At 43.1% G+C, this 13,819-nt stretch overlaps 1 protein-coding gene across 2 annotated transcripts in view; it reads right to left on the bottom strand.

Annotated features, from left to right (window-relative positions):
- Positions 1–13,819, bottom strand: part of LOC149463458 (chemokine-like protein TAFA-1) — a 39,710-nt gene that overhangs the window by 14,385 nt on the left and 11,506 nt on the right. For both annotated transcript variants that reach the window (XM_089674987.1, XM_089674988.1), the window contains exons 3-4: positions 7,058–7,198; positions 4,237–4,361 (exon numbers count right to left, since the gene is read on the bottom strand). In XM_089674987.1, the coding sequence (XP_089531113.1) occupies positions 4,237–4,361; positions 7,058–7,198 (266 nt within the window). The remainder of the gene's footprint in view (positions 1–4,236; positions 4,362–7,057; positions 7,199–13,819) is intronic.

Genomic DNA, 13,819 nt, shown 5'->3' with positions numbered 1-13,819 from the left:
AATTTTGAATTATTCACTCCGTTGCATCCGAAAATATCAATTCCTTCTGAATAGTTTTGATATATAAATAACAAATCCACCTGAAATATTGAATTTGAAAACTAATATATAGCAATCTTTGGAAAATAATTTTTTTAATTCACCCCGACCAACGAATATATGAAACAAATGCAGAATATAATGAAATGAATACCCAAAATGAATTGGTTCAATGTAACAAATATCACAAAACAAAATTCTTCAATGAACGAATGCATCCAAAACTAAATGAAAATCTCCAGCGTGCACGTCTATTAAATAATGAATTTTTTATACATTCCATATAGATCATGTGATAAATAACATGTACCTTATGTAACCATGTTGCCATACCCTATTATTGGTGCATTCACCTTTCTGAATTTTTATTTCTAATTTTTATTTCTCATCTTATACATCTGATTACTCTCTCATGTGATTATACTGATAATATCAATTTTATAATTTTTTTTATATGATATATACACACTCAACAGCCACTTTATTAGTTACACCTGTTCTATTGCTTGGTTACACAAATGGCTAATCAGCCAGTCACATCCAAAAACGTAAAGGTATTTTATTGGGATTTTATATGATAGACCAACACAAAGTGGCACATAATTGTGAAGTGGAAGGAAAATGATAAATGGTTTTCAAATTTTTTTTACAAATAAATATATGAAAAGTGTGGCGTGCATTTACATTCAGCCCACTTTACTCTGATACCCCTAACTAAAATCTAGTGGAACCAATTGCCTTCAGAAGTCACCTAATTAGTAAATAGAATCCACCTGTGTGTAATTTAATTTCAGTATAAATCCAGCTTTTCTGTGCCCTCAAAGCCCTCAGAGGTTTGTTAGAGAACATTAGGGAACAAACAGCATCATGAAGGCCAAGGAACACACCAGATAGGTCAGGGATAAAGTCATGAAGAAGTCTAAAGCAGGGTTAGGTTATAAAAAAATATCCCCAGCTTTGAACATCTCACAGAGCACTGTTCAATCCATCATCCGAAAATGGAAAGAGTATGGCACAACTGCAAACCTACCAAGACATGGCCATCCACCTAAACTGACAGGCCGGGCAAGGAGAGCATTAATCAGAGAAGCAGCCAAGAGGCTCATGGTAACTGTGGAGGAGCTACAGAAATCCACAGCTCAGGTGGGAGAATCTGTCCACAGGCCAACTATTAGTCATGCACTCCACAAATCTGACCTTTATGGAAGAGTGGCAAGAAGAAAGCCATTGTTGGAAGAAAGCCATAAAATGTCCTGTTTTCAGTATGCAAGAAGCCATGTGGGGGGCACAGCAAACATGTGGAAGAAGGTGCTCTGGTCAGATGAGACCAAAATTGAAATGCTATGTGTGGTGGAAAACTAACACTGCACATCACTCTGAACACACCATCCCCACCGTTAAACATAGTGGTGGCAGTATCATGTGGTGGGGATGCTTTTCTTCCACAGGGAAGCTGGTGAGAGTTGATGGGAAGATGGATGGAGCCAAATACAGGGCACTCTTAAAAGAAAACTTGTTACAGTCTGCAAAAGACTTGAGACTGGGGCGGAGGTTCACCTACTAGCAGGACAATGACCCTAAACATACAGCCAGAGCTACAATGGAATGGTTTAGACCAAAGCATAGTCATGTGTTAGAATGGCCTAGTCAAAGTCCAGACCTAAATCCAATTGAGAATCTGTGGCAACAAGACTTGAAAATTGCTGTTCCATCCAACTTGACAGAACTTGAGCTATTTTGCAAAGAAGAATGGGCAAAAATGTCAAAATGGGCTGAATACAAATGCACGCCACACTTTTCACAGATTTATTTATGAAAAATATTGAAAACCATTTATCAGTTTCCTTCCACTTCACAATGATGTGCCACTTTGTGTTGGTCGATCACATAAAATCCCAATAAAATACATTTACATCTTTGGTTGTAATGTGACAAAATGTGGAAAATTGCAAGGGATATGAATACTTTTTCAAGGCACTGTGTGTATATATATATATATATATATATATATATAAATAGTATATTTCATATGCATTATGTGAAAAAACCCATGTTTTCTATGTAACCTTTACCTAGCAGGTACGTTTGCTTTTACCCTGGACTGAGGAAAGTGGCAAGTTTAGCCACGAAACATGTTTTATCTGGTGAACTAAAGAACCCTATTATTCAAGTACGGTTGACAACTCCTACCTATTTTTATATATCCTATATCGGGCGGCTCTGCTGATTGAACCACTGACGGCCTTTTTACTGCAAACTCCTTTTGCACACAACCCACTGCTTGCACCCGCCTGAGAACCCCAGATAGGACCAAGGAGGGGAACACCCAAGGCATAGGGATCAACCACCACTTCCCTGCGTTTAGATGGGTTTTCTAGACTGGCGCTCTCAGAATGTTGCTTGTTGTTCCCATACCTTTGGGTGACTGCAGCCTAAACAGCTGTAAGTTAATACTAACTTTTTTCCTCTTTTCCTTTTCTTCCCATTATGGAGCCATATTTTTGAGGGATTCTTAATTTTTTTGCAGTTAAAAAACATACCACTTATCGAGCAATTTAATACACTATAAGGGCTCTGCTGTCTCCTTCTCTTTTCTTTTTTGGGTGGACAACCTGAGCTTATACCTGAGACTGCGAGCCAGCCTCGTTGGGACCATATGTGTTTGAGCTACGCTTGACCGCCACACCACAACCTCTATCTGCCTCAGATAAACTCTTTTCCAATCAATTTTCTTTCATTTTAGCTCTATCTGTGACTCCATTGTGGACATTTTCACTCACTGTCTGTCCGTGTGACACACATAGAAATGTGGGGTAGCAGTTGGGAGACATGGACAAAAAACCTTGACAACAGTTCTAATCTTTCCTCACTCTTTTATATTCTTTTATATGTGTCCCTGTCCTCATAGGAAGTAAGGGGAAATGTCCCTAATAGAGACACAGCATTAAAAACAAGGCCAAGGCTCTTAGCCCTCCCAGTCAATCCAAAATAAAATAGATGTTTTGGCTAGAGTTAAGCTGAGTTAGGTTAAAATGACACTAAACTCAGCTTTAAAAAATTCTATTGAAGTATGAATTCTTAAAGTGGAGCTCCACCAAAAAGGGGAAGTTCCTCTTTAAAGCCTCCTTCCCCTCCTCCTCACAAAATAGCACTTATTTTTGGGGGGCACCCACTCCCACTTCTGCTCGGATCACCTAGTCAATCCGAGCAGAAGTCCTCTTCTCCCCCTCCCTCCCCACAGTCTTCTGCGACATGTCACAGGTCCCAGAAGTCTGTGGGGCCATTCACAATGCACAGCGCTGGTCGCTCATGCGTAGTGGGCACCCGGCTGTGCAGCTGCAAGCTGTCACAGCTGGGTGCCCACAGTTGAGATGCCAGCGCCGGGGACAGAAGATTGAGGGAAGGAATGGTTTGGTTGAGCACATTGCTGGAGCCTGGGACTGGTGAGCATCTGTTAAAAGTCAGCAGCTCCAGTTTTTGTAGCTTTTAACTTTTATTAAACTGAAAAATGACTGGAACTCTGCATTAACTCAATAGAGTCCCTTCTATTGCTCTCAGCCCTAAATTCCTTTTTTTGGTGCTGTGGTCTGCCTTCCTGTTAGAGGAGATGTTCTTCATGGTACTGGTGTATGTGGAAACATAGCCCCCTTCCTCTTGCTAGCTCCTGAGATAGACTATGAACTGTAGGATTTGCCCAAAGAACAGTGCACATGACTACAACTAGCCTGCACTGCTCATTCCAAAAAAGGGAAGTGAGATGGAAAATAAGAAGTTTGGGAGCTCATGGAGAATGATACAAGGAGGCAGGTAAGTAAGAAGTATATTGATAAAAATAGATTACTGGGTCATCAATTAGAGGATATGTATGGATTATTTTTGAAAAATAAAGATATCATTTAGTGTCACTCTAAGTCAATATAGGTCTGATATTACCAGTACCATTGCAGTCTTAAGATTTATTTTTCTTCTTCTCGTGTTTTCTGTGCATTTTAATTCAGAAGATCCGCATTTCTCCAGCTGTCATGAACTTTCATACATTGAAATTAAGTACATATAAAATGCATCATGGTGAACACAGCCCCAGCATCAACCATATCATGGTAGAGTATGCTGTATGTAGCTGGGAATTTTGATGATATGAAATATGACAGCAGAGGGGTGCGGGCCTGTTTTGATTTGTTGGCAGATCACGCTAACCTTAGTGGTCTTGATGCGTCCTCCCTGGAAACAGATCCATCCGGAGTTGTCAGGCAGCGTCTGACATTCTTCCTCCTGCAGGCAGGGCTCCATGTCGCACCACCATTTCCCCATCACTATGGAAGCTGCAAAAAGAACTGGAATTGTCAAGGCAAACTGATTTTCTTATAAAATGCAGTAGTGCTGCCTTCTATGCTTACATAAAAGATCTTTGATCGGTTTACTGTTAGGATCTTTAGGTACGACACCTTGCTACATATTCACCAAAAATTGTTTGCTTTAGAAAACTGGACATAAGAGTTTCTCAACTTTTTTTCAATTGTGGCACCTTTTTAAAATTTTTGAGGCACCTCAGCCTAATGTAAAAAACATAAATGTTACTTATTAATGAGAAACCTGACCCTGGGACATTGCACACAACCACCTTGATGAAATAAACTTCACATCAGAAGCTCCCCTTCACGTCAGAGGTCCCCCATCACATCAGAGGTCCCCCCTTTATGGTAGAGGTCCCTCTTCATGTCAGATGGCCCTGTACACATCAGAGGCCCCTGTACATGTGAGCGCTCCATCACTTCAGTCTCCCTATCATCACAGAGTCCCCCAATCACACAGTCCCCTCTTCACTTCAGAACCCTACCTTTTGGCTTCAATAGTGAGGCAGAGGGCAGGAGATGAAGGAAGTCTGGAGAGGGTGGACTTCTGTACTCTAGTGAATGCTAGGAGTGACCATGCATGCTACCTGTCCTGGATCAGCATTATCTGTTGCCATGATGCAGGTGGGCCAGGTGCTTACACGATAGCACTGACTGATGCTGTCCATCCTGTCCTAGAGCATAACTGGTTGTTATGGTGCTGGCAGCCAGCAGACCTTCCTGCACCATGACAACTCATGACCAGGGCAAACTGGATCCTGTGGCACCCCAGAGGAACCCAAATAAGAAATTGTTTAGGCACCCTGGTTAAGAAACACTGCTGTACATAGTAAGGCAGCCTTTCTCAACCAGGGTACCTGGGGTGCTTTGAGATTTCATCAGGGGTTCCTTGGCAAAATGTCTAAAAATTTCCCAAAACTTGTATACAAGCAAGTGGGTGGAACAAGCCTGCCTTTTAGTTACACAAAGCCACAGGTTTTCATTGTGCACCATTATGACCTTCTAGCCACCGGCCTGACAACCAATGACATCATCAGTTGATAAGGAGGATGTCAGCTGCCTACACAGCATCCTTGTTTGAACCTCCCCTGCCCCTCTCCATCAGTGCTGGGGTCACATTAGCTCAGAGATGGAGAAAAACTGAGGGAGAAGAGAAACAATGGAATACTAGTCAGTACCAGTGTGCAAAAGTGTATGTGCTTTGGAAGAATAAATCGACTCTAATGTTGGGTGTCCTACATGTGTGGGTGTAGCTGCCTTCTATAAAACTATTAGAATCATTTTTCACATTTTAGGGTGCCCTTTTAAAATTTTGGACAGTCTTGAGGCACTCCATTTTAGAATGGGGTGCATTGGGACTGTCCATAATTTTAAAGGGTGCCTTGACTGAAAAAAGGTTGAGAAATACTGCAGTAAGGTATGATGCCAAACATGCTCAAAAATAGATTGAGGACCAACTGATATCTCATAGGCATTCCTGTGTGATTCCTGTGCAATTCAATGTGGTTGAAATTACACTAGATCATAGCAAAAATAATGCATGCAATTTCTTTCAAAATGCACTGCAGTACCTTGCAATCTGGAGCAGGCAAACACATTGTGTTTGTGATCTGCATTTGGGTGTTAGGAGTACGTTGACACCAACCGCAGATTGCACACTTAGTTGCATTTTGAATGCCGTGCAGGAAATTCATATGGAACGTGTGTTTCCTGCACCCTGTTCTTGTGTGAATGAGTCCTTGCGTCTTCTCCTTACGCATTTGTGGGTGTTGGACAGTCTAATACCTCACAGCTGGGGACCATGAAGCCAGTTTCTGAGCAGTCTAAGACCTCACAGCTGAGGACTATGATTCAACGTTCTTTGGCATCTGGCTACCTTGCACCATGCACAACTGTTGGTACCCAGTTCCATCTCCAGAACAGTCACAGGGATCAGTTTAGGGTCTTTTCTCACATGTCCCTGGGACAGCTGCCACCTTCCAGATTCCTCTGGACACAGTGCAATGAGTAAGACAGTCCTTCTCAAGACCAGATCCCTAGTGGTGAAGTCCTGGAATCAGTTTATAGCAAGATCCATCCATACCCTCAGCCCTGACACAGCTGAGGCCTCTAAACTGCTGCACAGTCCATGGGCTACCTGAAGGCAGCAGCCTCTCAGACTCTGAAACCCTCCTGGGGAGAAAGAACCCAGAACTCCAGTGCTTCAGACTATTTATCACCTTTCCAGCCCTTTTCTGGACACTCTTCTCCAGGGATTGGCAGAAGTATGATAAAAATCCAGGCTGTTTATTCGCATCTCCCTCCCTAAGGTCTGGAAGCTTCTTCTTGAGGAGCGGGGAAGCAATCAAACTCCCAGCCTGTGAAACCCTGAACAGATCAGGACAAACGATCACTGCTCCCTTGATTACAGAAGGAGCCAAAAACTACATTTACCTAGCATCCTACACTAGTGGGGTGTTACATACAAAACAAAAATTGCAAAGCCAAAAGGGAGGCTTTTTCTTAATGGTCCCTCCTTTGCAAAATGCAGACTATGCCAAGTCCATTTTAATGGAAAAAAATAAAGATTTTATTCAGATTTGCAGAACAGCAAATCGTTTTTTAATTATACCTCTAAATCAGCCACATCAATAGCACAGATTATGAACTATCAATACACAGCTTACCGTCCACACAGGATGGTTTGTCCCTGGTTGTCCCAGCCACCTTCCCAGGCAGGCAGGAACATTGCACCGTCTGTGAGCGCTCCTCAATACGGTTCCTGTTGCAGCAGCGATGGGCAGACACCACCCGACAGGTGCCTCCGGCTGCAGAGAAATAAGAGGTCCTGTCAAATGCCATACTTCCATGTTTGTAATGCTCCATTTATAAAAATATAAACATGCACACATGCCAATTTGTCAGATTTTTTTCATTCTGCTTTAAAGCCAGGCACCTAGATCTTGCAGGGAACAACAATTTACTATGACCAGCCAAGGCCTAAAATTGAAAGTTCAAACTAAGACAAAAAAGGCTACTCTCTTTGAAAGAGCTACTAAAATTTATAACAAAATTTCCTATGCCTGTAAGCCAAAGCTTCCTCTCCCAGAGAACCCTGTGCCCTCTCATTTCTTGTCCTGGTGTGATGTGAACAGGAAGTGACTGAAAATCTCCCCAATGAGAACAAAGACTGAGATAAAAACTTTCACAGATCCAATAATTTATATAGCCTTTAAATGCTAGCATCCTTAAAAGTCATATATACAGCCCTTACATCTCTCTCCCTCTCCCTATCTCTCTCTCTCTCTCTATATATATATATATATATATACACTGCTCAAAAAAATTAAAGGAAAACTTTGTAAACACATCAGATGTCAATGGGGAAAAATCTCCTGCTGGATATCTATACTGATATGGACTGGGCAATGTGTTAGGAACATAAGGATGCCCCATCGTTTGATGGAAATGAAAATTATCAACCTATACAGGACTGAATTCAAAGATACCCTGAAAATCAAAGTGAAAATATGATGCAGCAGGCTAGTCCATTTTGCTGAAATTTCATTGCAGCAACTCAGAATGGTATTCAGTAGTTTGTATGGCCCCACATTCTTGTATGCATGTCTGACAACGTCGGGGAATGCTCCTAATGAGACAATGGATGGTGTCCTGGGGTATTTCTACCCAGATCTGGACCAGGACATCACTGAACTCCTGGACAGTCTGAGGTGCAACCTGGTGGCAACGGATGGTCCGAAACATGATATCCCAGAGGTGTTCTATTGAATTTAGACCAGATGAGCGTGGGGGCCATTCAATGGTATCAATTCCTTCATCCTCCAGGAACTGCCTGCATACTCTGAACACATGAGGCCGGGCATTGTCGTGCACCAGGAGGAACCCAGGACCCACTACACCAGCGTAGGGTCTGACAATCGGTCAAAGGATTTCATCCTGATACCTAATGGCAGTCAGGGTGCCATTGTCTAGCCTGTAGAGGTCTGTGAGCCCCTCCATGGATATGCCTTCCCAGACCATCACTGACCCACCACCAAATGCTGAACAATGTTACAGGCAGCATAATGTTCTCCATGGCTTCTCCAGACCCTTTCACGTCTGTCACATGTGCTCAGGGTGAACCTGCTCTCATCTGTGAAAAGCACAGGACGCCAGTGGCGGACCGGCCAATTCTGGTGTTCAATGGCAAATGCCAATCGAGCTCTATGGTGCACAGGGCCCACTAGAGGATGTCGGGCCCTCAGGCCACCCTCATGAAGTCTGTTTCTGATTGTTTGGGTAGAGACATTCACACCCGTGGCCTGTTGGAGGTCATTTTGTAGGGCTCTGGCAGTGCTCATCCTGTTCCTCCTTCCACAAAAGAGCAGATACCGGTCCTTTTGATGGGTTAAGGACCTTCTATGGCCCTGTCCAGCTCTCCTAGAGTAACTGCCTGTCTCCTGGAATCTCTTCCATGCTCTTGAGACTGTGCTGGGAGACACAGCAACTCTTCTGGCAATGGCACGTATTGATGTGCCATCCTGGAGGAGTTAGACTGCCTGTGCAACCTCTGTAGGGTCCAGGTATCGCTTCATGCTACCAGTAATGACACTGACCCTGGCCAAATGCAAAACTAGTGAAACACAGTCAGAAACGATGAGGGAAAAAAATGTCAGTGACCTGTAAAACCATTCCTGTTTTGGGGGTCATCTCATTGTTGCCTTTCTAGTTCACCTGTTGTCAATTTCATTAACATCAAAGCAGCTTAAACTGATTAACAACACCCTCTGATACCTAACTGACCAGATCAGTATCCCAGAATTTTAACTGACTTGATGCTCTGATTAAAGAGTGTTCCTTTAAGTTTTTTGAGCAGTGTATATACTCTATATACACACACTGTTTACTCTGTATGACACAATATAAAAAAGTAAGAAATTTCTTTATGTTTCAACATAGGGTAACATTTTCATATATGATGAAAACAATCATATGTTGTACTCATCCAGTAACAAAAATCACTAATTGTGAGACACTAATTGTCTCATTAGCGCCTTATACTTGGTGAACACGTTTCACAGCAATACAACACTGCTTCTTCAGGACCTTTTGTTTGTTTGTATACACTGGCTGTACTTCATCTCCCAGTTGTTACATATGAACAAAATAACTTACATTTGTATACAAATATAATCTGTCCCTCATTCAGTCCTATGGCATTGTAGAGGATACAGATCCTCTGCCATAGAGCCAAACACAGATGCTTGCCACTCTTGATCTTACTGTCATTCGGTGTTAGCCATCATTGTGGTGTCTGCGTGGTGGAAAATGGAGTCCCGGGGTTGGTCTCAACGCAGTTGAGGCCAGGTTATTTTTGTTTACACGTGTTTTACTTTGTCCCTTTGTAACAACTGGTGGAATGAAGTATACCTGTGTATACAAACAATAAGAGGTCCTGAAAAAGGGGTGTTGCATTGCCGAGAAACATGTCAACCTAAGTATAAGGCTCCATGCACACCGGGTATTTTAATAATGCTGCTAGTGTTAGCTGTGTAAAGTCACGATAAAAATGCGAGTTTTTCAGCGGTTTTTAGCGTTTTTGCATTACCGTTTTTAACAGGTTTGTTTTCTCCCAAAATATATTTTTTCTTGCTCAAAAAACTGTCCAAAAATGCTAGTTTGCCACGTATTACCACGTTTTCAGCGTTAGAGCGTTTTTACAGCTAAAAAACGCTTCTAGAAACCCACTAGTCCTGGGTTTTTTTCCAGCCAAAAATGGCCCTGTCAAAAAACGCTGATTACAGTCTATGTGTGCATGGTCACATCGGATAACATGCTGAGGAGGTTACTGGCTGTAGAAAAATATGCCAAAAGCCAAAAACAGCAGCTGAAAAAACGTCCAGTGTGCATGAGGACTAAGGAAAAAATAAGTCTATTAAAAAACAAAAAGCCATACAGTGGTATATATAAGCAGATTTATTTCTCTGGAGTCCTGTTAAAAACTCCCACTTCCTGGAATGTCGAACTCTAAGTCCCCTGCTGTGCTCAGTCAATCGTCTGTAATGCCCTCCAGGTCTGAGTAGCAGCCTGGGATGAATCAGCCTGTGAGTGAGGCAGGAGTTCACCTCAGGACAGGCTAGGGAGGTTCTGAAGGCCTAGGTTTATGGAGCCCTCCCACCTCTCCAGAAACCTGAGAGCTTTCTGGAGGAGAGGGGAGGCTCAGATCTGCATATCTAAGGGACCCAGGCTAATCCCCTGGCAGGAGGCTGGGCATGGTGACCAAGGCAACCCTTAAGTATGACAGAGCCTGAGGAATTAGTCAGTGAGTGTAGGGTGGAAGATGGAGTGAAGGCTGGAGTGTGTAGCCTGGGATGGAGTCTAGGGAAGGGGCCTGCCTACAGGCAGGTACTGGAAAAGGGAATCTCGACTTCACCACTGTCTTCTAAGAGGGACATCCTGAGCAGCAGGGAAGGAGCCAGCCCTGCGGAAGACCCGAAGGCAGCCAGCAACCCAACAAGCTGACAGGAAGGACAGTGTGTGTACCCTTACACCCCCTGGGCCAAACAAGGGAAGAGGGCAGTCAGATGGAAATCCCAACTAGCTTCTCATCTGGGACTGTTCTAAATTTTGGGAGCTTCAGGGTCCCTTTGTCCAGGGAACACCCTCAGTACAGCTGGGTGAAAAGGAGGATTCATCTGGGGTCTGAGGAGGTACGATAGAGGGCTTTGAATTCTCTCAGAGAGACTATTTCTTTTTGTCCACATCTTTGTACGTAGTTGCTCTAATTTGTCCTCAAGTTTCTACAGTTCATTGAGCATCCCACACACCCCTCAACTCATCTAAGTTCTAAACCCTTTAATAAAATCACAAAACGAAGCTCAAGGACTGGTTACTGACTCCAGTGTGCAAAGTGTGGAAGAAAATGCGTGTTGCCTGGCTGTGCAGAGCTTTAGGGGGACCCAAAACTCAGTGACTTTTAAGGGGGTAGTGCTACACATCCCACAAACCTCCATGTCACTATATTGACAATACATCAGTTTTTTAGTACATACAGTCAGGTCCATAAATATTGGGACATCGACACAATTCTAACATTTTTGGCTCTATACACCACCACAATGGATTTGAAATGAAACAAACAAGATGTGCTTTAACTACAGACTGTCAGCTTTAATTTGAGGGTATTTACATCCAAATTAGGTGAACAGTGTAGGAATTACAACAGTTTGCATATGGGCCTCTCACTTGTTAAGGGACCAAAAGTAATGGGACAGAATAATAATCATAAATCAAACTTTCACTTTTTAATACTTGTTTGCAAATCCTTTGCAGTCAATTATAGCCTGAAGTCTGGAACGCATAGACATCACCAGACGCTGGGTTTCATCCCTGGTGATGCTCTGCCAGGCCTCTACTGCAACTGTCTTCAGTTCCTGCTTGTTCTTGGGGCATTTTCCCTTCAGTTTTGTCTTCAGCAAGTGAAATGCATGCTCAATCGGATTCAGGTCAGGTGATTGACTTGGCCATTGCATAACATTCCACTTCTTTCCCTTAAAAAAACTCTTTGGTTGCTTTTGCAGTATGCTTTGGGTCATTGTCCATCTGCACTGTGAAGCGTCCAATGAGTTCTGAAGCATTTGGCTGAATATGAGCAGATAATATTGCCCGAAACACTTCAGAATTCATCCTGCTGCTTTTGTCAGCAGTCACATCATAAATAAATACAAGAGAACCAGTTCCACTGGCAGCCATACATGCCCACGCCATGACACTACCACCACCATGCTTCACTGATGAGGTGGTATGCTTAGGATCATGAGCAGTTCCTGTCCTTCTCCATACTCTTCTCTTCCCATCACTCTGGTACAAGTTGATCTTGGTCTCATCTGTCCATAGGATGTTGTTCCAGAACTGTGAACGCTTTTTCAGTTGTCGTTTGGCAAACTCTAATCTCGCCTTCCTGCTTTTGAGGCTCACCAATGGTTTACATCTTGTGGTGAACCCTCTGTATTCACTCTGGTGAAGTCTTCTCTTGATTGTTGACTTCGACACACATACACCTACCTCCTGGAGAGTGTTCTTGATCTGGCCAACTGTTGTGAAGGGTGTTTTCTTCACCAGGGAAAGAATTCTTCGGTCATCCACCACAGTTGTTTTCCGTGGTCTTCCGGGTCTTTTGGTGTTGCTGAGCTCACCGGTGCTCACCGGTCTTTTTAAGAATGTTCCAAACAGTTGTTTTGGCCATGCCTAATGTTTTTGCTATCTCTCTGATGGGTTTGTTTTGTTTTTTCAGCCTAATGATGGCTCGCTTCACTGATAGTGACAGCTCTTTGGATCTCATCTTGAGAGTTGACAGCAACAGATTCCAAATGCAAATAACACACTTGAAATGAACTCTGGACCTTTTATCTGCTCATTGTAATTGGGATAATGAGGGAATAACACACACCTGGCCATGGAACAGCTGAGAAGCCAATTGTCCCATTACTTTTGTTCCCTTAACAAGTGGGAGGCACATATGCAAACTGTTGTAATTCCTACACCGTTCACCTGATTTGGATGTAAGTACCCTCAAATTAAAGCTGACAGTCTGCAGTTAAAGCACATCTTGTTCGTTTCATTTTAAATCCATTGTGGTGGTGTATAGAGCCAAAAATGTTAGAATTGTATCAATGTCCCAATATTTATGGACCTGACTGTAATTAACTGTTTTAGACATTTTGATAGAAATCGAGAGAGCAGAAGCAGAGAGCAGTATGTGTTGAGATGACCTGTCTTTTCTGGTTGTATTCACTATGGATCCCACCATGAGCATAATGCAGCACGTTCTACCATTTTTTCCTTCACGCAAAACCTGGAACTGACTGCGCTGGTGTACTAGGTCCATTTGAATACATGGAAAACACTTTGCATGCATTTTTCATGAAGAAGAAAGGCTCTGGACAGCATCCGGATATGGACCTGTCAAAAAATGTGTCTAAACGCAAACGCTTGTAAACACCGGTAAAATCTGCTCCTGAACGCAATTTTGGTGCGTGAAAAAAAAGGACGGTAAACTCACCTGCCTGTAAGAAGATGTGCATGGACACACAGGAAAACATGAAAGAGAGTTCAGGGGCTGCTGAAAAAAATGCTCAATAGCTCCTGAACGTCAGTTTAGCAGCTGCAGTGTACATGAGCCCTTATCCTGTGAGTCCAGGGCCGCTTAAAGCGGAGTTCCACTCACTCTGTAACAAAATAAAAGTCAGCAGCTACAAAAACTGTAGCTGCTGACTTTTAAAAAAACAGCCACACACCTGTCCCACAATCCCGCAGTGCCCCCACTGCAGCCCAATTCACTGGCCGACCTGTATTCCAGGCGCCGGCATCTTCAGTGTGGGCACCCGGCTGTGAAAGCTTGTGGCTTCACAGCCGGGTGCCCACTGCGCATGCACAAGTAGCCCTGCGCT

The sequence above is a fragment of the Staurois parvus genome, unplaced genomic scaffold (genome assembly GCF_062004578.1).
Source record: "Staurois parvus isolate SC_StPar_1 unplaced genomic scaffold, SC_StPar_1.0 ptg000154l, whole genome shotgun sequence".
In the NCBI taxonomy this organism is placed as follows: domain Eukaryota; kingdom Metazoa; phylum Chordata; class Amphibia; order Anura; family Ranidae; genus Staurois; species Staurois parvus.
Note: the sequence above shows the minus strand (reverse complement) of the source record. Positions and strands in the feature narration are given on the sequence as shown.